Source organism: Onychostoma macrolepis, chromosome 25 (genome assembly GCF_012432095.1).
Source record: "Onychostoma macrolepis isolate SWU-2019 chromosome 25, ASM1243209v1, whole genome shotgun sequence".
Lineage (NCBI taxonomy): Eukaryota > Metazoa > Chordata > Actinopteri > Cypriniformes > Cyprinidae > Onychostoma > Onychostoma macrolepis.
In genome coordinates this window covers 8,684,036-8,710,172 of record NC_081179.1, presented here as the reverse complement: position 1 = coordinate 8,710,172, position 26,137 = coordinate 8,684,036, and the positions used below count along the sequence as shown (strand labels likewise).

The following is a 26,137-nucleotide window of genomic DNA, read 5'->3' as shown; positions in this document are numbered from 1 at the left end:
CGACTGGCCGCTGGAGGCTGGCTGCAAAAGGAGTCAATCACATAGACTCCCCATGTTAAAATGCCCAACTTTACAGCAGAAAAAACATGTTTACAGCCTGGTACAAAAATTATTTTGGTCTATATAGCTAATTTTGCCCTTCGTGACAACTGTGAGGGGGGTGAATTTTTTTATAACTCATCCGTTTAAATTATATTAAGCCTTAAAGTTCTGCATAATTAAGGGCGTGGCCACTTGAGTGACAGGTGGACTGCCGCGAGCTCTGCTGCTCCAGAGTGTGAAACTCACTAGTGCGAAACTTAGAAAACTGGCTTTAAAGATTTGTATTTGTACAGAAAAAAATTATAGGTAGGACACTGGGAATCTGGCAATTAGATGTTTTAATCGTTATTGCTTACAGTGCTTTGTTATATGGAGCAGTTTGTTAGATCGCGGTCTCTCTCATTCAAAATATAAAGCACTGTTTATTTATTTTATATCTTTGTTCTATTATATTTATCCATGTTTGTAATTTGTTAATTTTTCTATGCTGATTTACTCATCTACAATATTTTTTTTCCAAATAGAGCTTTTCAAGTCATCTGGAGTTTTTTTTTTTTTCATTTTTTTTTTCATATCGCAATATATATTGCAGAAATACAAAATATCGCAATGTGAGTTTTTTCCAATATCGTGCAGCCCTAATATATATATATATATATATATATATATATAATATTTGTCACTCTTGAAATGGAAGTGTGTACTTGAGGATGCAGTTGGTTCTGCTCTGAATTTAATATTTTTCGCAAAAGTAGTATGTTATCTGGGTTTTGCACAGTATACATACTGCATTCTGCTAAAATACTGCACATAGTATGGTCGTATGCTCCTGCCAACATAGCCTTTGCCTTCTCAGAGGTGGCAAATATACCATTTTTCCTCCCAACCCCCACAAGATTCAACCATGGTGCTAAAATTACTGAGAAAGGAAGGTGCTAATTTAAAATAATGTGCACTTATTTCTTTTCCATCGCTCTTCTTGCTTTCTTTACTGAGACTGATAGTCAGCCACTCCGCAGGCCTTCATTACAGAAATAAATCAGGTGGACACCCCTCCCTGGCAGCCGCCCCAGTCCCAAAACCCCCTCCACCGGTCCTCACAGGAAGAACTCTGGGTTGGGAAAGTCAGCGCACAGGAAGTCTTTGTTCGGAGAGCTACTTTACCCAGGAACAATATGCTGCATTAATACGCCCGTCACTCAATCTTGACCTGCTCGTTTGAGCGTTTATAATCTCATTCATCATTCAGGGAGAAGACATGATAGAGTAAACTGTCATGGGTTTCATTCGGCAAACAAAGACATCTGGCTGCAGGCGGTTTGAAAATAGTAAAAAAAAAAAAAAAAAAAATGCATTTCTTAGTGTCTGATTGCACAGGTATAGGATGTCAAAAACTCCCAACAGCTTTTGCAACATAAAAAGCATGGATGCTTTCCAGTAATGACTTCATGATGAGTACATTACATGTATTAAAAAATCTATATATAATAAAATAAATGCTTTCATCAACGTGAATTCAATAAACTGGTGAAACGGTGCTTTCTGGTATTGGAAAAAGAAAGCAAGTGTTTGAACTGGGATCAATTGCAGGCCTTCGTAATAAGCCTGGATAAGGCTAGTAGCTTTCGAGGTTTTTCGTTGCAGTTTTTTGCCCGTTTCAAGCTTTTTCCAGAATGTATTTGATTAGGTGGGTAGCATTTACTGCAACTGACACCCGTTCGCTAAATGTGAAAAATGGAAAGCCGTCTATTTTGAGAAGTAGTAATGTCAGGACGGTTTCCAGAAACGGTAATTGCAACCTTTTCAGAAACAAACCCAATTCCCAGCAACCCACTTTGTTTCAACCTCCCATCTGTCACTTTCTCTTGCTTTCTCCCTCTCTCTTTTTTTTTTTTAAGATTCAGGCATGTCCTGGCTCCACTCCCTATATCAGTTTGCGTTATTTTCCTCCCTGTAATGCAACCCTTGTGACTGGAATCTTATTTTGTCACGTTCACTGAAATAGGAATGATTGTGTAGCCTTTCTTTAGTGAAAAAACACTAAACGTAGAGATTCAAAGAGTCATGCTCAAGCTTGCGTACTCTGTAATGACTTAAAATAGCTACTCTTTTGGCAGTTACATATTTGGTTGGGGATTTTTTTTTCCACAATTGGGAAATCCTAGCTGGTTTGGATTAGGATACTGCAATTATGGCAGTTCAAATATCTGAGTATTTGGAGATCTGTCCAATGGTGCATGTGGTGTACAGCTGTTTGGCGAACATAAACAGATCCAGGCTGATTTGTTCATTCGTTTCCTGTTTTCTGCTGTTAATTGAAATTGTTTGATCTGACCACCTACAATTGTCAATTTTCTTAAAGAGATAGGCCTAGTTCATTTAAACATAAGAACTTATCATCCTAATGTATTGTATGACTTTTCTTTCTTATGTGGAACACAAAAGGAGATGTTCACGCTGTGAAAGTGAATGATGACCAGGGACAAAACCAAATTGTTATTTTTTTGTTCACAGGTCATAAATGTGGATGGCACTAATAGGATGATCATTCTAGAGGACAAACTACCTCATATCTTTGGTTTACGCTGCTGGGAGAGTATATCTACTGGACGGATTGGCAGAGGAGGAGCATCGAAAGAGTTCACATCGCCAACGCCACCCGTGAGGTCATCGTCGAGCAGCTCCCTGACCTCATGGGTCTCAAAGCCACAAAAGTCTCCGAGACCTTTGGTAAGATCTTTTACTTTTGATACTATTCTGACTTGAAATAGTTTAATGGTCCTCCTGAAAGGTACATTGAAAAGTAACTGATTACATGTCATCTGGATTACATTTTAAAACGTTCATAATCAGATTACCTTTTTAGTTACTAGTAGGGCTGTAGCGAATATTTTAGTAATCGAGTATTCTACCGAATAGTCTATCGATTAATCGAGTAATCGGACAAGAAGAACATTTTCTTTATTAAAGAGCAATACTAAATATACAAGTGAAAATAAGACAGGTCTCTTAAAATGAACAAGTAATTTGTTGCCTTTTTAGAAATTAACATTTGTGTTGCTGAATTTGCATATATTAATAACTGTGAAAACTAAACCCATTTAGTTCATTTAATTGCCATATTACATTCAAAATACAAATATATAAATCCATAAAAATCCATTTCAAATTACTTTAAAAAAGGTAAACATAGTACAACCTAAAACAAAGACATAAATCAAAATAATAGTAATAAAAAAATAATAATAAAACCTAAACATTGTGCAACTTAACTTTCAAGTTTCAGCCAAACTACAGCTCAGGCATGATATAAACCTTTACTGTCTTCTTAGAAGGCTTTGTGGCAAAAATGAGTGGGCAGGAAGCTAACGTGGAACAAAAACAAGAGTCCGTACACAACATTTATTAACACATTTTTCAGCAACATGAAATTAAACGTTATTTGGAGAATAAACCCTCTTAAATGTCTCTGCATACTGTGTGTGTGTGTGTGTGTGTGTAATCCTTTAAAGGAGCATGTGGTTGCAAACACAGTGCTCTGTATGTAGTTACAGTAAATGGTAGGGATGCACCAAAATGAAAATTCTGGGCCGAAACCAAGAATTCTGGATGTGCTTGGTCGAAAACCGAAACTGCTTTGTAATAATTAATTATTTTATTCTATAATATAAAGTAGTTTTGTAAGACTTTTTAATTTAACTCAATTTTAATGACACCGAATTTAAAAAACACAAGCCAATAAAATAACCACACTTTTATTGAAAGAAAATTGGACAGAAAAGATATTAATATTAAATATCAATGTATTATTTTTATTCAGTTCTATGCAACCGAATCAGACATAACTGTTGTTGTTGTTGTTGTTTTGACTAATTATCCAAATAATGTATAGTCCTGCAAACAGGGTTTTTCCTTTCTCAAAATGCGGCGGAGGTGGTACCATCCTGATCATGTGCACACAATGTACCCACCCTTCAAGTGGCTGAAACAAACACTTTTTACACGCAACATATTTTAGGTGTTGTTATAATTATAGCTATGATTAAAGAAAATGACAATGATAAAGTTATGTTTTATTTTCTCTCATCTAATGTTTTATTGTTATTTATTCTTAACGTAGCCTTATGAAATGTTTTATTTTTCCTCAGAAATTCTGTGTTGTGTGTCTGGTTATCAAATTATCTTTAAATTATTGAAAATTAAACTTTTTGGCAAACAAAGGGTATTTACTATTTAAAATTAAAACATTGAAGAAATGTTGTGATCATTCCTTAAAAAATAAAGTTTTCATAATTTTAGTAGTAGTAGTATGTACATTCTGCTGAACATTAGTAATATATTTCTGCTGCAATGTCTTCAAATTAAACCAGACTTTTATTTTGACAGGTTGCCGTGAATACCTTTAAATTTCTGTGTGAATATGATATGACGCTACTTTTACTCAAATGAAACGGTGAAACGCTCATGATGTAACTCTCAGAGCAGTTCTGGAGATGTTGATTACATATTATGATTACATATTATGATATAGAGCTGTGATCTATGATCTATTTATCATATCCAGTGACCTTCACTAATTATTGATTCTAGAAATCTGGACAAAAAATGTCAAAGCTGGAACACCTTTGAATTATTCAAAAATATATATATATTTTAAGTACCCCTGAAATCTTACTTACTGAAATAATATATGCTAAATAAAATTATTTTAATTTATTTTATATTTTATTTTTAAAAATAATTTATTTGATGATATGATATTATATACTTAGATCTTTATTCATATATATTTCAATAATTTATTCATACTTATGAATGAAAAGTGTTATTAATAATAGTTGTTTATTTTTTTAAATAATGATTTTATACTTAGAATGCTTATAATTAATTTTAATAATTTGTTTATATATAATTTTATTTATAAATACCAGTGTTGTCATTGTTAATTTATACTAATGCTATTAAAACCATTTTAATTAATCGAAAAATGCTGATCAAATAATAAATATTAGTTAAAAACTAAGAAAAATTAGAAAGTTTCATTTGAATTACTTGAATAACTCAAACTAATTTAAATAAACTAAAGCTAAACAGAAATAAACCTAATTCATTAATAAATATTATAATAGTATACAAGTAATACCAAAATAACACTAAGTACAAATTATAATAAATAGAATAGATTTACTATTTGATAGTGAAAATATTTTTATATTTGTGTAATGTTTAATTTATAAATAATTTATTAAAAACCGGTTTCTTCCGCAAAACTAATAGGACTTCAAACAGCTACACTATATCACTGTGAGATCAATGCATGTCCGTGAAGCTGATCCATAGATCTCCATTTGTGTGTGTTCAGGCACTAACGGCTGTGCGGAAAACAACGGCGGCTGCAGTCACCTGTGTTTCCATCGGCCTCAGGGTCTGAGCTGCGCCTGCCCCATGGGCTTGGAGTTGCTGAGTGACCTGCGCACTTGTGTGGTGCCAGAAGCGTTCCTGCTCTTCACCAACCGCGCTGACATACGCAGCATCTCTCTGGGCACCAACAGCAACGACGTGCCCATCCCGCTCACCGGGGTCAAGGAGGTCTCCGCACTGGACTTTGATGTTTTGGAAAACAGGATCTACTGGACCGATGTCATCACCAAGGTACGGACTACTTTTGTGTCCATCGTGATTTTTACTTTTTAACTTCAGTGTATCTGAAAAAAGAACAGTGTGGCGGTGAGCGATTGTGACATTTTGACTGAGTGATTGTACATTAAAATCAAAGTAAAAGTAAACCCAAGGATTATGAAAAGTGTAGCTGTCGATTTTTACCTCCGCACTGGAGGAAGATAAAACGATGCCATCAGCTTCTAACCCAAAGCAGCTGTTGGGCTCAGATTTAAAACGTCAGTGGGAAAGAAGTCCAAGATGTTTCACCTCAAAAGATCTAAAGCAGCCTGTCTTTTTCAATTTTGTGATGATTATGTTTGTATTGCAGTTTGAAGATAATATTATCTTTCCTTGTAAAACAATAAGAATGGTTATACGAAGATATTTAGAAGTATTGTGCTGGTGAACAGTATGGCAATAGTAATCCACCAGCTAAACCAGCACTAACTAGCATAAACCATGGCGGACCAGCATGTAAACTCTGAACTGTTCTTATATGCTACTGAGACAAGAAAACCATTTAAAATATGTTCTGAAATATCTGTTACAAAGCTGCATTAATGCTTTTAACATTAGCAGTTAGTGGCTAATTTCAGTTTCAAAAGCTCTGACACTTATATTTTTTGAATATTTTATATATATTTAATGTTATATATTTTAATGTCACGTTTTTAAGGAGAAATATATATTTATATATATTGTTTTATGACATTTAAATTATTTATATTATAATTATCATGTAAATATTTGTCTTGAGAAAGCCATGGCATTAAAATAACTAAATTAAATAAAAAAAATTATATAACATTAATATAAAATATTTTAAAAATGTAATTATGAAACAGTTAGCCCTTTATATCATATAGATAGATAGATAGATAGATAGATAGATAGATAGATAGATAGATAGATACAAAATAAAATATTTAAATATAGTTATTATAGAAGATACATCTAAACCATCTAGCATAAACAGCACTAATCACTACACTGGAAATGTATGCTAAACATTCAAAACATCATGTTTTATGATTAATTTGAACATTCATTCATCCATAGTTTTTTTTTTTAAATGAATATAAACCATTAATGTTATTTTTAAGTATTAGATTATAACAACATCTTTATCAAATAATGAATATTTCTTTAATGTTAAAGTTTATTTATTCATAATTAATAAACGCATTAATCAGTTAGTTAATACATTTTATTCATACTAATTAATTCTGCTAAATGAATAAATGTAAATAATTATATATTATATAACATTACATAATTATATATTATATAACAAAAATGACTCATAAATGAGTATTACTTTATTGTAGCAATAGCATGCAGCAGCTTGCTTAACTTCAGTCTTAAATAGCCTTGTGGGCTTTTTTCAAACTTTGTGACAGTTGTGTATATATTTATTTATTAATGCTCTTGGCTAGAGTTTTTTAGTCACTTCCTTGATGGCTTTTCTTGTTTAGACTATCAGCAGAGCCTTCATGAATGGCAGTTCGGTGGAACCGGTCATTGAGTTTGGCCTGGACTATCCTGAGGGAATGGCTGTGGACTGGATGGGTCGAAACCTCTACTGGGCTGATACTGGCACCAACCGTATTGAAGTGGCCCGTCTGGATGGCCAGTACCGACAAGTGCTGGTCTGCAAAGACCTGGATAACCCTCGCTCTCTTGCTCTGGATCCTGCCAATGGGTAGGAACACTAGCTTTAAAATCTGTCCTGCTCTGACTCCTTTAGCTACAATTTCACCCTTAAATTCATTGCATATCACTTTAACCATGTTGCATGCACACTGTTTAGTGTTCACGTGTTCACCCATCCGCTTGTGTTTTGGTTAACCGTAGGCTTCCTACATTTTGTAGTCCTCTGGGAGTATGCTAATCGATTACCACTAGTTAATATCTGATTTAATGCCCTCATACTCCAACACAGACACACTCGTTGGTGTTACTGCGATTCCTCGGGGCATCAAGTTGTATGTGTGGCAGAAGACAAGTGCCAACATGCCACAGCCGCTGCATGTGGCTCAGAGGAGTGAAGTCATGTCCTCCAGCGCCCAGCAGGCATTCCTGTGGCTTCTGAGGCACGACTGCCTCTATTAGCCAACGCATTCTTCAGCATTGTCTCTTCTCACCTTAACACTGAGAGGTGTTGACTCAGTTGACTCTTAGCCCAGTGGTGTATTGAGTGGGCTGAGGGGTTAGTTAGGTGTGCTTTTCACTGCTTGCTTACCCGATGGGGGGAAAAGTAACTTTTTTGCATTGTTTAACATTGGCAGCTCAGCCTTGCTAATCTTTTAAGTTTTGACCTGTCATACAAGCTTCTGCTGAAGCTAGACTAAACATTTATTATTATTATTATTATTATTTATTTTTAACAAATTAATTAATTTATTAAAAAATACATATTAATATTATTATTTTTAAATATTATTTATAAATATGATAACTTAAGTTATCATATGATAACTTGTGTCAAAAACTTTTCTGTTTTTATTAATGTAACTTCATATTAAGTGTATTATGATTAATCAATATAATTGATATTGTATTATGTTGCAAATAAAAAGATTTTGCTGTAGCTAGACATTCATTTATTGTTTTTATTTATTAAATAGTTTATGAATTAAACAATAAACAATGTTTTTATATTTTGTGTAAACAAATATTAGTAACATCAGTATCTAATATGACTATTTTTATTGTACATATTAATGTTTATTTATTGAATATATATTAATGTATGATTAGTTCACATATTAATATAATAACTATATTAATTACATAGCAAATAAAAGGAATAAATTATTTTTATTGTATTTTTATTTTATTCATTTTAATTTTTACTGTCTGTATTAAACATTCATTTGTCATTCATCATATTTTTATGTATATATGTTGATTTATTTATAAATAATACATATCACTATCATTTTAAAATATTATATTAAAATTTTCAAATATTATTCACTTCAGAATCAAAAGTCTATTTTATCGTTTTTGTTATTAAATATTAATTAAATGTTTTAATGTGTAATTAATATATATTATTAATTACATAGCAAATAAAAATGAGTAATAAATTAATAGCTAATGTATTTATTTAGTTTAATTTGCTGTAGCTAGATTAAACATTCATTCCTTTACTTATTTTATGAAGTAGTGTATTTAAAAATGTAGTAATAAAATGGTTTTAAATATTTTGTATACATGTAAATGAATATTAGTAACTTCAGTATCTATTAATAATTATTTTCTCAATTTTATATTATTAATCCTTATTTATCAAATATTTATTAATGCAAGTAAATTAGGAACTATATAGGAAATGACTAATTAATTCATTGTTTGTTTATTTTATATTTAGTAAGAATGTCTTTATGATTTATAGAACATGTTTTTTTGTTTTTTTTGTTTATCAACCTCCCCAGGGACAGCAGTTTTGAATGAGCAATTTTGGCTAAATTTAGCACATATTTGTCAGTGTGACGATGGGTAAAGTTCATTGTAGTTTTGTTAGATATGCAAACGATTAAATGATTTTTGTTTGCAGGTACATGTACTGGACTGAATGGGGAGGTCGACCCAGGATAGCTCGAGCTCACATGGACGGCAGTAACATTGTGACTTTGGTGGACAAAGTGGGCCGAGCCAACGGACTCACAATTGACTTCATCGACCAGCGACTCTACTGGACAGACCTAGACACCTGCATGATTGAGTCGACAAACATGCAAGGTGACAAATCATAGGTTTTAAAAATCATCAGAAATGCCATACGATATTAGACCCTCCAACGTTCTTTAATAAACTAAAAGCCCCGTTTATCGTCCTCAGGTTTGCAGAGAGAGATAGTGGCTGATGATCTTCCTCATCCTTTTGGCTTGACTCAGTATCGTGATTACATCTACTGGACCGACTGGAACCTGCGCAGCATCGAGCGGGCGGACAAACGCAGTGGCTTGAACCGCACAGTGGTGCAAGGGCACCTGGAGTATGTCATGGACATCCTGGTTTTCCACTCCTCCAGACAAGACGGCGCCAACGAGTGTTCGCAGAACAACGGCCAATGCGCCCACCTCTGCCTAGCATCACCCTCTGGAGCCCAGTGCCGCTGCGCTTCCCACTACACCCTGGAGGCAAACGGACGCAACTGCAGCTGTGAGTTTTGGCATAGAGGGTTTAGAAGGGAAATGTAAGGTGTTCGGGTTTGCTGACTCCTTTGGCTTCTAATTATTTTAGGGATCAACAGTAAATAGATAAATAAATAATTAAATATTCTCCTGGTCGATATGAGCAGGTAATTTAGATTTTAATTTTTTCCCCTGCCTATATTTTTACAGAATTTATTAGTAATAATAATTATTATTATTTTAAAAATTATTAGAATTATTTACAATTTATATAATTTATTATTAATTATAAATATAATTGCAATATTATAATCTCAACAGTGAATTATCAGGGTTCAGCAATAAGGACAACATTATTAAATCATTTTAATGAATAATAATAATAATAATAATAATAATAATATTAATTATTATAATCATTATGTAACATGTTCAGATGTATGCTACTACTACTAATAATATAATAATAATTATTATTATTATATATCGAATATTTATATGAATTATTATTATTATTATTATTATTATAATAATAATATATTTATTAGTGTTTATATGTAGTGTAATAATAATGTTATTACTATTATTACTACTGCGATTATATATACAGTCTTTGTGTGTGTATTATATATATATATATATAATAGTAAATTTATATATATATATATATATATAATAGTAAATTTATATATATATATATATATATATATATATAGAATTTACTATTATTGTTACTGTTATATAAACAGTATAACATGTTTATACTTTATTATACTTCTAATACTACTATTTAATAATATTATTATTCCATAATATTGTCCTTATTGCTGAACCCTTATTAAAATGCAGCGTTTGGAGATTTTAGCAGCCATCAGGGGTAAAGTAATCTATGGTCTCCCAGCCATGAAGTTCACTGGGTTTTACCGACATTAAAGTGAGTCATGGGTTTTAAGATGCAGTTGGCAGATTGAAATGGCGTTAGAAAACAATGGCTCCTGGCCATGCAAAACTCAGTCATATGCATTTAATTCCTTATAAGCTTAAAAATTACAGAACTTGGATTAAACAAGCACGCCAGGGAGCCACGGTGAGAGCATTTGGCCAAGAGTGCAGAGGTCTTGGCAACGCTCTTGTGTTTCTACTTGTGTTTTTGCTCCCTCTTGTTTCTTCATTCTTTCATGGCCTGGAGGGAAAGGCTGATTGCGTTTAGTTCGTATGATTGCATTTAGCTGACCTTCACCTTCTGATCAGAGGAATGGAGCTGGCTCTGAGATGTTCATTGTTGACCTGTGCTCCTATAACTTATTTTGGCTCCTTAATTCTCACCCTCCTCTTGTTTTGCTCAACAGCACCCTCTAGCTTCCTGCTCTTCAGCCAGAAGAGCTCCATCAGTCGAATGGTGCTGGGAGAACAGAGTCCAGACATGATTCTACCTATCCACGTTATGAAGAACTTGCGCGCCATCAGCTTCGACCCTCTGGAACGCCTGGTCTACTGGGTGGATGGCCGACAAAACATTCGTAGGGCCCAAGACGATGGCAGTCAGGTGACTGTTCAGTCAAACAATGTTGATGTTACCTTGATCATAATAGTATACTCACTATATTTATTGTTTAATTGATTAATTATTATTATTTGAATATATTTGAAGTAAAAAAATATTTAAAGAAATATTATTTAAAGTAAATTAATATAGATTATTATTATTATTATTATTATTATAAAAACGTTATGTAATACGTGTTGTATTAATAATAGTAGTAGTAATAAAAATAATAATTAATTTTTTTTGGTTGTTAAAAACTGACTCACTTTTTGCATTATCCTCATTTTGGAACTTTTCCCATCATATTGACATGAAATTATTTGTGATTGATTCGATTAATTCAATCGAATAATCATTCATCTTATCGTATAATTATATGTTGACAGTAAATTATTATAATTATCCTAAAATTAAGATTAATACAAAAAGTGGGTCAGTGTTTACTAAAAAGATTTATTGTTGTTGTTAATTATAATAATATTTAACTTATTATATACATAATAACTATTATTATTATTATTATTTAAATAATAATTATTCAGCTTATTGTATAATTATATATATATTTTATTATTATCCCAAAATTAAGATAATACAAAAAGTGGGTCAGTTTTACTAAAAAATATTTTTATTTTATTTTATATATAATATCATTATTATTAGTAGTAGTTTTAGTAGTATGTTGGTACTAACCAATATTGTTATTAACATTAATAACATTATAATATATGACATTATTATATTAATAACAATAATACTTATTATTATTATTATTATTATTAGTATTATTATTATTATTATTATTTAAATAAATTATTTTAAATATTTGTTATTTAAAACCATTTCTGATGCACTTTTGTATGATTTTCATGACATTGATTAGATATGATATGGAATTTGTAATTAAGTTGATTTTAATTATTCAGCTTATCCTGTAATTATATATATTATTAGTATCCCAAAATTACGATAATACAAAAAGTGGGTCTGTTGAAATATTTAGTAGTATTAGTATATTGATAGTAACAAATATTGTTATTAATATTAATAATGCTATTATAATATATGACATCATTATGTTAATAATAATATTTATTATTATTTAAATAATTTTAATATTTCAATATTTGTTATCTAAAACCATTTTCGATCCACTTTTGGTATTATTTTCATGAAATTGATATATGATATGATATGGAATTTTTAATTAATTACTCAGCATGTCATGTAATTGTATTTTAGCAGTCCTAATTTAAGTTGATGTCATCTGAATTATCCAGGCGTCCACAGTGATGACCCCAACCAACCTCCACCCAAAGCAGCCTCATGACTTGAGTCTGGACCCCTACAGTCGCACCGTCTACTGGACCTGCGAGACCACCAACACCATCAACATCCATCGCATGGACGGCCATGTGATTGGGGAAGTCCTGAAGGATGATGTGGACAAGCCACGCGCTATCGTGGTGAACGCTGAGAAAGGGTACGATTATTAATTAGCAAATAAAGCGTAGGGCATGTCATTATCATTACAACCTGTGTTAAATTTAACTGCTCATCCATAACCTCAGGGCCAGATTTTATTATTCAGCTTTGGTTTGGCTCCTTTCCATAAACATAACAACACCTTATCAAATGTTTATTGATTTATGGCCAGCGGACTTGAAATTACAGCGCAGAACTCTATACTCTAATGATGGGGCGTTTCGCCATTTCTTTCGTATTGTAGGAAAACTCTTGATTCCATCCAGGCCTCTCCAATAGCCAAATATGTGGAACAGATGGCCCTCTGTGGTCCCCGTGCTGCAGCGCTCACTCGCGGGTCGACCATACGCAGGCGTTGGCTGCATGCACTGTAATTGTGTGTCCCATTGTTAGTGTGACCGTCATCAGTGGGTTTTCTATTTACGTCTCACCCTCACAGCCTCGTCTGGGTGGGGTGGAGGGGACTTCTCCCACAAGAGTGGCAGGACAGACAAATTATGGCATATCTGAGATCAAGCTCATTGCATTTATCCCTATATTTAGTCTCACTTTTATCTCTAATTTGACCAGATTATGCTGCTTTGTTTATGAGATGGCTAAATAGAATCAACATGTTTTAGCCTTTTTTTTTTGTATTGTTTATATATTTTATAGTATTTATTAATATTTTAAATGAGCTCTTTTATTTTACATTTATTATTATTATTATTTCAGTTTTAGTCGTAGTAATTTTTGGTAAAACTAAAAATGTATTTCAGTTAAATAAAACGGTGATTTGACGCAGATAGCCTTGTGGGCAGCACGCCGACAAACAGCGCCGTTGCGCTACGGGCGTCCCGAGTTTGAATCCTGACTCAAGGACCTTTCCTTATCCCGCCCCCCTCTTTCTCTCCGACTTTGCTTCCTGTCGAAAATGCCAAAACTAAATCTTAAATAAAAAGGCAACATTTTTATTTTATTTGATTTAAAAATCGGGAAAGGTCCTCGAGTCTGGATAGGAACTCGGGATGCCTGTAGCGCAACAACGCTGTATGTCGGCACACTGCCCACAAGGCTTTTTTTTTTTTTTAAGTTTAATTTTTTCATCTATTTTATTTTAACATTTTCATTTAACAAAAATTATTTGAATAGCTTTAGTTTTAGATTCACTTTGAGTCTACAAATTATGGATTAAAGAAATTCACATGATAACCTAATTTCATTAGTTGTGACCTTGTGCTGACCCCCTCTGAAAGTTTGCATAAGCTAGTCGTTGGATCTGGATCCAAAATGCTGTCAAATCTGACAACCTCAAAATGTCGTAAAATTGATGAAGCATTGCTTTACCTAGTTTTTCAGATAGTTCGGGATCAAAACATCAAAGATGTTCGCATGAGGATTTGTTTAACATCGCAGGTGGGAAATTTAATACGCAATATGCTACATTCTCCGTGCTAAAGTCAGATATTGGCAGGCGTTTAGCGAGTACATAACACTCCATAGTGCTCTGACTCAGAGAAGGCGTCTTCAGATCCATCAGCCAAAGAAATTGAGGTTTATTCATTTCTTCTGTTCCCATCTCAGCATTGGAAATGCATCACATATAATGTAGATCCCCCAAACGTTTCCCTAAGGAGGTAACTGTTTATTAAGTGGTTTGCTTTGTTGCTCTGATTAGTCATTTTTAAAGACACTGTACTGTATGATTTCAATATCACCGTTCTGTTTTTTTAAGCCGAGAAAAATTGCTAACAGATGCAAATTGTGGGTTTCCCAGACATCAAATGAAAACAAAGGAGAAAACACCTTTGAGAGTTATCACAGACTAGTCTAGACATAACATTAGGGCTAAAGGGCTTTTGGGATGTGTGAAGATATACACCAATTCTCCCACACAGTCAAAACAACATGGCCCCATCAAAGATGTTCCCTCTGTTCAACAAATGAATGTTTATCCATTCCTACAGATCATGTGTTTGTTATGCAATGCAATAACATAAATTACTACAAGCACGTTTATTAAATGTTGAAACATCTTGAAAGATGTTTGTATAATCCAATTAAAGCCACATTTTTAGTCACATTTTAATGCATATTTTTGTCATTAGAAAAATGTTATGTAACTTCCAAACCCTTTTTTTCCACAGATACATGTATTTCACTACTGTCCAGGATCGCTCGGCTAAAATCGAAGGTGCATCTTTGGATGGGACGGAGCGCGAATCGCTGTTTACAACCGGTTTGATCCGCCCTGTGGCACTGGCTTTGGACAACAAGCTGGGCAAACTGTTCTGGGTGGACGCAGACCTGAAACGAATTGAGAGCAGTGACCTGTCTGGTAAATACTACTACATTTTTGCTTGCATATCTCATGTCAGAGTCCTGCACGGGTCCTGTTTGATAAACCCGCACCCGCAGTAGTTAACTGAATACCCGACCCGTTATCCGACAGCAACACTCATTTAATTCTGAACCCGACCCGACCCGTTTAACATAAAAACCGCGACCCGAACCGCACCCGCATTAAATCTACATAAGGCAGACAAAACACCTTTATTTTATTTTTAATGTAACAAGCAATTAACAAGTCATTCTAAGTTAATGCGTTAATATTTTAATAATAAGTAATAATAAATTTAATAATAACATTTAACACACGCAGCCCAACAAGTTAACGGAGAGAGAGAAAGCACCATTCAACGTGTAAACAATATAAAACTATTGCGGACTAAAGCTTTTATTCAAACTGTGAATAGATTAACTACAGAAAAGCGAGCAAAGAGCGCTCCCTTTAATGTAATCACTAGACCTACAGCTGTCAATCAATGTCAATACAGCTGTCGATTGGCTACAGTGCTCAGTGTTTGCAAATCCCGCTGTAGAAGCCCGGTCTTCAGACAGAGCGCGCAAACACAAGCACGGGACAATTTGAAAGGAGCTGCCTATCAGCGTGTACTGGATTAAGTCGAAATAGTCTTGGATATAATTGTACGCGCAACCCGCCCGTGCCTGTCACCAGTCCGACCCGCACCCGCACCGCACCCGACACGTCAATATTATTCCACCCGTTACGTCAATTTTTGCGGTTCACCCGTCGGGTACCCGCGGGTACCCGCCCGCTTGCAGGACTCTGTCTCATGTTAAGGCCTTTATTAAAATATCTGTACTATTTTGTCTGAGTAAATAAAAACTAAAATCACTAGATTAAAATGTACAGTGGATAGTCGTTTTGAAATTTACTATTGAGGTGTTTTAATAAATTTGTAAATAAGCTATATTTACAATAAGTTTATTAAAAAATCGCCGATATGTAATATTGTATGAATCAGTGTTGTTATTTTTATTTTAACTAAAACTTAAAACTTTTAAAATAGTTTTTATTAATTGAAATAAAGTAAATAAAGTAATAAAATAAAATATTGGATCAAACTTGAACTTAAAAACAAATTAAAATTAGAAATGCTGCTTTGGCAGCTAACTGAAGTTGAAGTTAAAATTACTAAAATTGAAATTAAAAATGCAAAACATTTTAAAATTAAAAGAAAAAAAACTAAACCTAATAAAAATGGTAAAAGCACATAACACAATTACTAGAACTTAAACTAAAATTAAAATGACAACTGAAATAAAATCTAATTTAAAATAGTAATAAATACTGTAATGGTATATAAATAATGGTAAAATAACAATATATTGTGCATACCTAGTAATCGGTATAACAATTATAGAGTGAAAGTTGAGTTTTAAAAATAACATGACACATGTTATTATGCCGTCATAACGAAAATGTAGTTTTTTGTAATATTGTACCAAAACGTCATGATTTAAGACTTGAAAAACTAAATGTTTTTATTTTGAAGATCAGTTTAGATGTCACAAATTTGCCAGAAAGATTAGGTCTTTTCCCTCAACACGTAACCATAAATGTCACTGAATCTCATGCTCAGAATTTTGTATTCAGAATATTGTATCGCCTGTGGGAAAATTGATTGCAATCAGTTCTGCAGTATTCTGGAACGCCATGTGAAACAAGGACAACTTTCTGACCTCTCCATTGAGATTTGATCTTCTAAACATGTCAAATGACAGAGCTATGGAAACCAAACAAATACAGTCGGAGAGCACAGGCCAGGCACTATCTATACTTGCACTGTATATTATCAATACCGTCTAGTCTAAACTAATCAAAACAGTATAGTCTGTGTTGTCTTAACCTGGTATATACATTGACAAGCTTTAATGAAGAATTTGATGGACTGTATCTTAGTTCATTCTTCTGAGGTTATTTAAGTGCCTTCGTCACAGAAAATCACTCTATCGCTTTATTATTGCCAGTGAGCTGCCAGAAAGCAAAGTCTCTCCAGATGCTGAGCTCTGATGTTTGATGTTAGCATAAGACAGATGATCACACCTTAAGCCACGGCTAATCTCCTTACGCAACAGAACCCCCCTCTACAGCCAAATGACCAACACAAAGGCCGAAAAGATACGATTTATAACATGACACAGTGGAAAAACTTGAATTATGACTCTGTGGATCTCTTTGTTTGCTTCCCAGGGGCCAATCGTATCGTTCTCCAGGACTCCAACATCCTTCAGCCTGTCGGTCTGACTGTGTTGGGTGATCACCTGTACTGGATCGACAAACAGCAGCAGATGATCGAATGTGTGGATAAGCTGACCGGAGAGAAGAGGACCCGCATTCAGGGGCGACTCCAGTACCTCACCGGCATCCATGCGGTGGAGTACATGGAGCCAGAGGAGTTTGGTAAGTTCACAGCTGTTTCATATATTTAAAAAAAAAAAAAACATGCACATTAGCTTTGTTCCGAAAACCTTGTGAACTACCTGTCTATTCATATAATATAATATAGTATAACATGATATAATATAATATAAATTCAATTTAAATTCAATTATTATAATAATTCTTATAATTTATATTAAAATGTATTTATTATATTTGCTTAATGGATGGCAGAACAGAAAGGTCTTCTGTCATTTACTACACTATATAATATAATCATCTACTATAGTACAATAATATACATATATGATTTATATATTATATTATATCAATTAAATAACATTTACATTAAATTATTATAACTTAAATTAGAATTTATTATATATTTATTGGATATCTAATGTCATTTACTATACTACTATAATATAATGATCAACTATAGTATAAATATTAGTGCTGGGCAATGATTAATCGTATCCAAAATAAAAGTTTTTGTTAATATAATATATGTGTGTGTGTGTGTGTGTGTGTGTGTGTGTGTGTGTACTGTGTATATTTATTGTGTATATGAAGACACACACATACAGTATATATTTTGAAAATATTTACATTTTGTAATTCATATTATATATAAATGTGTGTGTGTGTGTGTGTGTGTGTGTGCGTTTTTGTGAAAAGTCAGGACATAGATTTGTATAATGACAAAGGTATGACACAGGTATTACAAGGTGAAGGTGACTGTTCAGGACATTGACCCATGTCCCCACTTTTCAAAACGCTTATAAATCATACAGAGTGAGGTTTTTTGGGGGAAAGTTGAAATGCACAGTCTCTTGTTAGGGGTAGGTTTAGGTGTAGGATTGGTGTAGGGCAATAGCACATATAATAAGTACAGTATAAAAACCATTACGCCTATGGGATGTCCCCACTTTTCACAAAAACGAACGTGTGTGTGTATTTATATATACATAATAAATATACACAGTACACACACATAACATATATTATGTATACAAAAACTTTTATTTTGGTTGCGATTAATTGTTGCCCATCACTAATAAAAATATAAATATATGATTATATTATTAATGTTTTTATATTAATGTGTTTATTAATAGTTAAAATATTATATCCTAAATTATATTTAATCAGATTACATTTCAGTATTTTAACATTATATATAATCTTGTTTGCAAAAACTTTTGCTTGCTTGTCTTGAAACCTGTAAAAAGAGCCCAGTTGTTTCTTTAACTACCTAAATGAATTGTCAGCCTAGTCAAAAACATCTAAAATAATTTACACTGGTAGGTGAGTGTTTTAAACCAGCATTTAACCTTGTTTGAGTTGAAATCATATGTTGTCAAAATCGGTTTACGTAGTTAAAGACCATGTGGCCTCAGAGTTCCTGTGATTAAAGAGTATAATTGTCCTTTAATCTTCCTAACAGCGTCCCACCCTTGTTCCCGTGACAACGGAGGTTGCTCCCACATCTGCATTGCTAAGGGTGATGGGACACCACGCTGCTCGTGTCCCATGCACCTGGTGCTCCTTCAAAATCTGCTCAGCTGTGGAGGTACATTTTTACATATATACAGACACATATGTGTGGCATGAAATCAAAAACGCACCTATTGGTTTTCATGCATGTGCGCTGATCACATATTTATCCACAACCCTCCTCAGAGCCTCCCACCTGCTCTAGCGAGCAGTTCACCTGCGCTACTGGCGAGATCGACTGCATCCCCATGGCGTGGCGCTGTGACGGCATCGCAGAGTGCGCAGACCACAGCGACGAGATGAACTGTCCCATCTGCTCCGAAATGCAGTTCCAGTGCGACAAAGGCCAATGCGTGGACGCTCAGCTGCGCTGCAACGGAGAGCCCGACTGCGCGGATGGCTCTGATGAACAGGATTGCGACTGTATGTCCAACTGTTACGCGGTTTAAACCTGCTGATTTACCAGAATTTCCACCTGTGACTGATTCTGTAAAAGACACACAATCTTGACAAGCAGCTCTCTTTTTTAACAGGATGTGAAAATACTATAAACTTACAATATTTGTCTCCAAATTAAGTCATGATTTGCCCATGTGTTGCTGCCAACAGAAAGAGCAGTACTTTTTTGACTTTCACACAGCATTTTTAGTCTCTTGAAAACCCTTACGCCAGTTTGGCAGGCAACTGAAGTGTAATTGACCATTTTTTGTAATGTTCTTCATTCCAAATGTGGTGAAATCCTGTCATCTTCTCCTTTCTGTGAACCGATAATGCATTATTAGATTTGTGCAATAGCGTGTAGTTAAAAATACTTGGAAGGACAAAAATGTGAAAAAAATAAGTGAATGCACTTGTATGCAAAACACTGAGAATAAGAGAGAAATACTGGGTGGCACAAAATACTGAATAGTCAATTTACTGTCCTCAAAACAAACTTATGCAAATAAATCAATAGTTTGCCGTATGAATCAGTAAAAATTATTCTGAATTATTTACCAAATCAGTCAGACAACTCACTGAATTGGCTCAAATGATTCACTTAATTCATTTAATAATTAATCGCAGTTTATTATCTGCAACTTGAAGTAAGCTGATAACCATTGTAGTGTTGTGTATCATTTGAATAACGTTAATCTTAAATCACTGACTGGCGTTCATATGACAGTGTATAGTTGCAGATATATATCCACAACTTGTTGCGTTCATAAATTTATGCTGCATCATTTTGATTTTTATAAACGAATTGTTTTGTCAGTCTCTGATCTGTCCTCTCGCTTTTTTTCCATTTAGCCATTTGCATGCCTAATCAGTTCCGATGTGGCAACAACCAGTGTATTCTGAAGAAACAGCAGTGTGACTCCTTCGCAGACTGCACAGACAAATCTGATGAGCTTTTCTGCGGTACGTTTACCATAAAAAAAAAATGCATGAGGTGTTTGACCGTGCATGCCATAACTTATTATGAGACTTATTTATCCCTGTTTGGCTAATTCACAGATTTCCCTTCGCCCCCCAACGACATTCCGCGTCACACCAGCACCATCGGCCCCGTCATCGGCATTATCCTCTCTGTCTTTGTGATGGGAGGCATGTGTTTTGTGTGTCAGAGAGTTGTGTGTCGCCATTACAAGGGCCCCAACGGAGGCTTCCCACACGAATACATCAGCGGGACCCCTCACGTGCCTCTCAACTTCATTGCACCCACAAATTCACAGCACGGTACTTTTACAGGTAAAGGTCTGCTGTTTGATAGCTTCTGCAGTCTCTTAAGGTGAAAAATGTCTCTGTCTGTGATGAGTCTTTTGTGTGTGATGAGTGTGATCTCGCTGTGTTGCAGGTATTTCCTGTGGGAAGTCTATGATGAGCTCAGTGAGCCTCATGGGCAGCAGCAGCAGTGGGGCACCTCTCTACGACAGGAACCATGTGACGGGAGCATCATCCAGTAGCTCTTCCAGCACCAAAGGAGTATTTTACCCTCAGGTACTGTGCTATTCATTAGTTTATTGTTATTGTTTATTGTTTAATTCCATATAGAAAAAAGGGTTTTTGTATTTTAAGTTAAAGGCTCCTTCATATATTTTATATTGTCTGGTTTGTTGTGGTTTATAACATATAACTGAGAATTCTTATTTTTTATTTTTCTGTGTATAGATGCTCAACCCTCCTCCATCACCAGCGACAGATCGCTCACTTTACAACGCAGAAGTCTTTTATTCATCCAACAGCCCATCGACAACCAGGTCTTACAGGTGTGTTTTAATCCAGATAAATGGATGGATGGATGAAATATCTGTTATGATAGGGTAGATTGACTGATAGGTAGGTAGATGGGTACAAACAAAGGTAGACAGCTAATTTCTGAAATGGTAGGGTAGATATGTTAATGGGTGGGAAGGTGGGTAGATAGATAAGGTAGATAGTTCAAATGTCTGGTATGGTTTGGTAAATATTTTGATATGCTTTCAGGTAGATAGCTCAGATATATGGTATGGTAGGGTAGATATGCTGGTAGGTAGGTAGGTGGATAGCCAAAATATCTGAAACGGTAGGGTAGATATTCTGGTAGATTGGAACGTAGGTAGACGGCTCAAATATCTATTATGGTGGGGTAGATCTGTCAATAGGTAGATAGATAGATAGATCAAATAACTTGTATGGTTGGGTAGATATGCTAATGGTAGGAAGGTAGGTGGATACCCAAAATATCTTGAATGGTTGGATAGATGGGAAGGTAGGTAGATGGTAGGTATGTAGGGTAGATATGTTGATATCTAGTTAGGCAGCAAATAACTCAAATATGTAGTATGGTAGGGTAGATATGCTGGTATATGGGAAGGTAGGTAGATGGCTCAAATATCTATTATGGTGGGGTAAATATACTAATAGCTAGGTAGATAACTCAAATAAGTAGTATTGTAGGATAGATATGCTGATAGATGGAAAGGTAGATAGATGGCTCAAATATCTAGTATGGTTTGGTAGATATGCTGAGAGGTGGGTAGATAGCTCAAATATCTGATGTGGGTAGGGTTAATATACTGGTAATTAGGTGGATAGGTCATTCTGTAGGAAGGTAGCTCAAAAATCTGGAATGGAAGGATAGATATGCTGATAGGTAGGTAGATAGCTCAAATATTTGGAGTGTTAGCGTAGGTATGCTGGTAGGTAGAAATGTAGGTAGATATTAGATGGCTCAAATATGTTAAGATATATATGCTGATTTATGGATGGATAGTTGAATAATTGCGTAGATAATGAGGTTGCTAAATAGATGACAGGATGGGTAGACAGGTCAAATATCTCAAGCTCAAGTTACTGATCTCTAAATGTTTGCCCTCCACAGGCCGTATATGATGCGAGGGGTCGCGCCCCCCACCACCCCCTGCAGCACAGACGTGTGTGACAGCGACTACACCACCAGCCGCTGGAAAAGCAACAAGTACTACATGGACCTCAATTCAGACTCTGACCCCTACCCTCCACCCCCCACCCCGCGCAGCCAGTACATGTCAGCGGAGGAGAGCTGCCCTCCCTCACCCTCCACCGAACGCAGCTACTTCCACCTGTGCCCTCCGCCCCCCTCGCCCTGCACGGACTCCTCATGACACCCGGCAAACGGCCACGCTTTGTACATAGTTTTAAATAGTTTTAAAAGAAGAAACAAAGATTTTATTTTATTTTCCACACGCTTTGTTCAAGAAACATTTCAGCTTTTCAGGGAAGAACAGGAAACGGTTTTCCGGATATTTTCTTCCTGGATCAATGTACAGCGGTTGTGCCAGGACAGTGCTTGCACGAGTGAATTGTATTATGATATTTTTTTAATAAGTGCCCCCCATATTGTTACAAGCTCTTCAATATGTCAGAATATGAACATATTGTTTCAATATGGTTATGATTTAATCATCTTTCTTTCTTAATACCACTTAAAAAGGAGTTTAAATGCAAACCAAATTGTCAAAATAACACCAAAATCATCCGCTGCGGAGGAGTTGTACATATCTGTAATTAAGTAAATAATTAATTTTTTTCGTAATGGCCACGAGGTGGTGTTTTGATTATGTTCTATGTGAATATGATACGATTCCAAGCATATGTTTGGTTTGTCCTGTTTACCAAAAGTGTGTTTGCTGCTATTGTACATACATCTTTTACTGTAAATAATGACAAATGAAAACAGCCAGCTAAAATGTTTTGTTTATATAATGAGAACTGACCATAGACCATTGTAAAATTGTTATTAATCTCTCATAGCAAAAGAGCTTCGGTTGTGTATAGTCATATCTGAATCTACATGTGAAACGCCATTACTTTGAAGGAGATATTGTCTTGTTTAAACTTCCGTTTTAAAGGGGCAGTTCGACTAAAAATGAAAATCTTGTGTTTTCGAACCTGCGTGACTGCATTTTTTCTGTAAATCATTAAAGGAGACATTTAGCAGAATGTCCAAGCTGCTCTTTTCCATAATGAAAGTGGATGGGGACCAGTCAAAAAAGCAACACAAGACTTTTCCGCTAGATAGTCTATCGACTTTCAGTTTTATTGTAGAGCAGCTTGGACATTCTGCTAAACGTCTCATTTTGTGTCCTACAAAAGAAAGAAGGTCATAAGGGCTTGGGACCACATGAGGGTGAGTAAATGATGACAAAATGTTCATATTAGTGAACTATCTCTTTAAAGGTCAGAAAGTCACCCACTTTGTAGTGAACTACATGGATTTTATCACATCTCATGGACTGAACTCATTTTAGGTGTTTTGTAAAAAACTAAAATAATAATTATAGTAATAATACAGTAAAACTAAGCTATGATTTGAACAAGGATATGTGGTTAATCTTACCATGATAATGTGGTAACAAACTGCGTTTTTAATGCAATTTAGAAAAGTGTGTTTTGAAATTGAAATTCAGATTTATTTCCCCCCATTTTTTGGTATAGTTGAAGAAACAAACTCTATTTTCCTCTTTAAAAAGTTATTTCAAAAGAGTAGATTTGTTTTTCAGGTTTAAACATTGTTGTGTATGTCTGTTTGATCAAAACCATCTTGAAATATCTTTTTCTTCTTGCCAAATTGAGCACTTATGGAAATTAGACGTGCATGTAGAATTATAGATGTAGAAGAAGATACAAAATGAGTTTTCCTCTTAACTCGGACTGATTACATTAGTTGTGTTATTACGGTTAGCCATGCAAAAAGACATAAAACAGTGTCTTTAAAGGCAAATATCAGATGAAATAAAATAGCCATGCTAGAAAACTCAACAAAGACCAGTTTAGCAGATGATGCAGATTATGTTTCAAGCTGTTGATCTCATTACATTGCCCTCAAGGTAACATACTGTTCGTTGTGAATGTGACTGAATGGACTTTATTTGTATTTTTATACCACTTTGGCAGGTCAGTGGATTGACTGAATCTGTCTGGATCGCCATCCACTCACACCGAGGAGCTTTTTGCTTTTTGGTGCACCACCAATGTCTTTGTTTTGTGTACAAAAATGCCTCATATAATGCACACTTGTGACAATTTTTGTATCAAAAGCATTTTTATATATAATAAAGGTTCTATTTTAAGAAATGTAATATTATTGTCGTCTTTTGCCATTATGGTGCTTGTCATTATTCTTATGTTTAGGCATATAACTTTCCATTTAAGGATTCCTGGCTTGAAGGTAAGCGTGTTATTTCCAATCCCATATTTACAGCCCTAGGCTTCAATAAAGCTGTTGTTAATTGAACTGAGCAAGGTGCTTCTCAGTCCAGTGGTAACCCAACAAACATGACCAAGAACGCAGAAACACTTTGGATCGCTCTATACAGAGCGTTGTGAAATGTTATTGTTGAATGTGACGTTGCTGTGGTAGAACTGCATGTTAGGGTAATAAAATAAATGTGTATTTGATCATTGCCAGCTGTCCGATCAGGAGTTTTGTCTTCTGCTGCCCTCATGTGGAAAAAAACTGAACCAAAAATATAATATAAAAGAGGTTTAGATGGCCCTCCTGACCACTCATAATATATATATATATATATATATATATTAATAAAGATATGTTTAATTTATTTCTCATTACTGTCTTGCATATATAATATTTTGTGCATAACAGTAATGTGTGTGTGTGTGTGTGTATTTCATATTTTCTTTTAAATATATTTTATTTCATTAATTATTTTTTCTCTTTTTTTTCTTGTTACTGTTATACACAAATATATAATGTATATAAAAAATACAGTATAACATTTTACAATTTCTCATTGTTGTTATACAGAAATATTTTAAGTCAGTATAAAAACCGTTCTATTATTCATAAATACTAATGTAAATAATTTAAATATTTTTACCATTTCACATTTATTGATTTATTTTGGGGCAAAAAATTCACTCGGGTATAATGCATTATTATTTATGCAGTTAATTACTTTTTTAATGAGTTTTTGCATGCATTTATTAAAAATTTGATAACACTATCTGCAGAACAAACCATGTTTCAATTAAATCACATCAGTGAGTACACAGAAAAATAACTTCATAATGCATCCATCATTTTATAAATGTATAACAAATATCACTTCACAGAGGCCCAGGGCCCAAAGCTTGTATGCAGCAGTTGGGAACTAAATGTACATTCTCCTTTCTCATTTTTCATCTTAAAGGCCTGTCTTCAGCCCTTGACAGAAGTGAACACATGTTGTGAGGCTCCTGACTGGGCCGAGGGGGAGGGGAGAGGATGTCGACACCCCTCCATGTACCCATCTGTCTGTCTTTGTTTATGATCCATGTAGTAGAGGAGCTAAAAACACGGCTTGGAAAAAAAGGCACGTGAGAACACACTTCTACATGTCAGCAGGGAAAACATGTCAGCATCCTGGATCTTCTGATTATATGTTAAAAAAATAAAAATAAAAGTGTGTAGCATGTGTGCGGGCCACGTTTGGCCTCAATTGCAGGGACCAAAGGTTCCTATAAGGACAATAAAACCTGAAAATTGTGGGGACCATAATGTCTAATAAAATAATTGTAAAAATTGCAAAAAGGTTT

The 26,137-nt window shown here is 34.4% G+C and overlaps 1 protein-coding gene across 1 annotated transcript in view; it reads left to right on the top strand.

Annotated features, from left to right (window-relative positions):
* The window catches only part of lrp5 (low density lipoprotein receptor-related protein 5), a 77,592-nt gene extending 52,916 nt beyond the window's left edge, over nt 1–24,676 (top strand). The window contains 17 exon segments of the mRNA XM_058766885.1: nt 2,557–2,620; nt 2,623–2,772; nt 5,405–5,694; nt 7,179–7,405; nt 9,266–9,450; nt 9,550–9,873; nt 11,195–11,391; nt 12,672–12,874; nt 15,003–15,193; nt 17,414–17,623; nt 19,050–19,175; nt 19,286–19,522; nt 20,390–20,500; nt 20,597–20,830; nt 20,937–21,079; nt 21,251–21,348; nt 22,443–24,676. Of these exon segments, the coding sequence (XP_058622868.1) occupies nt 2,557–2,620; nt 2,623–2,772; nt 5,405–5,694; nt 7,179–7,405; nt 9,266–9,450; nt 9,550–9,873; nt 11,195–11,391; nt 12,672–12,874; nt 15,003–15,193; nt 17,414–17,623; nt 19,050–19,175; nt 19,286–19,522; nt 20,390–20,500; nt 20,597–20,830; nt 20,937–21,079; nt 21,251–21,348; nt 22,443–22,704 (3,252 nt within the window). The 3' untranslated portion in view covers nt 22,705–24,676.
* The last annotated feature ends 1,461 nt before the right edge of the window (nt 24,677–26,137 follow it).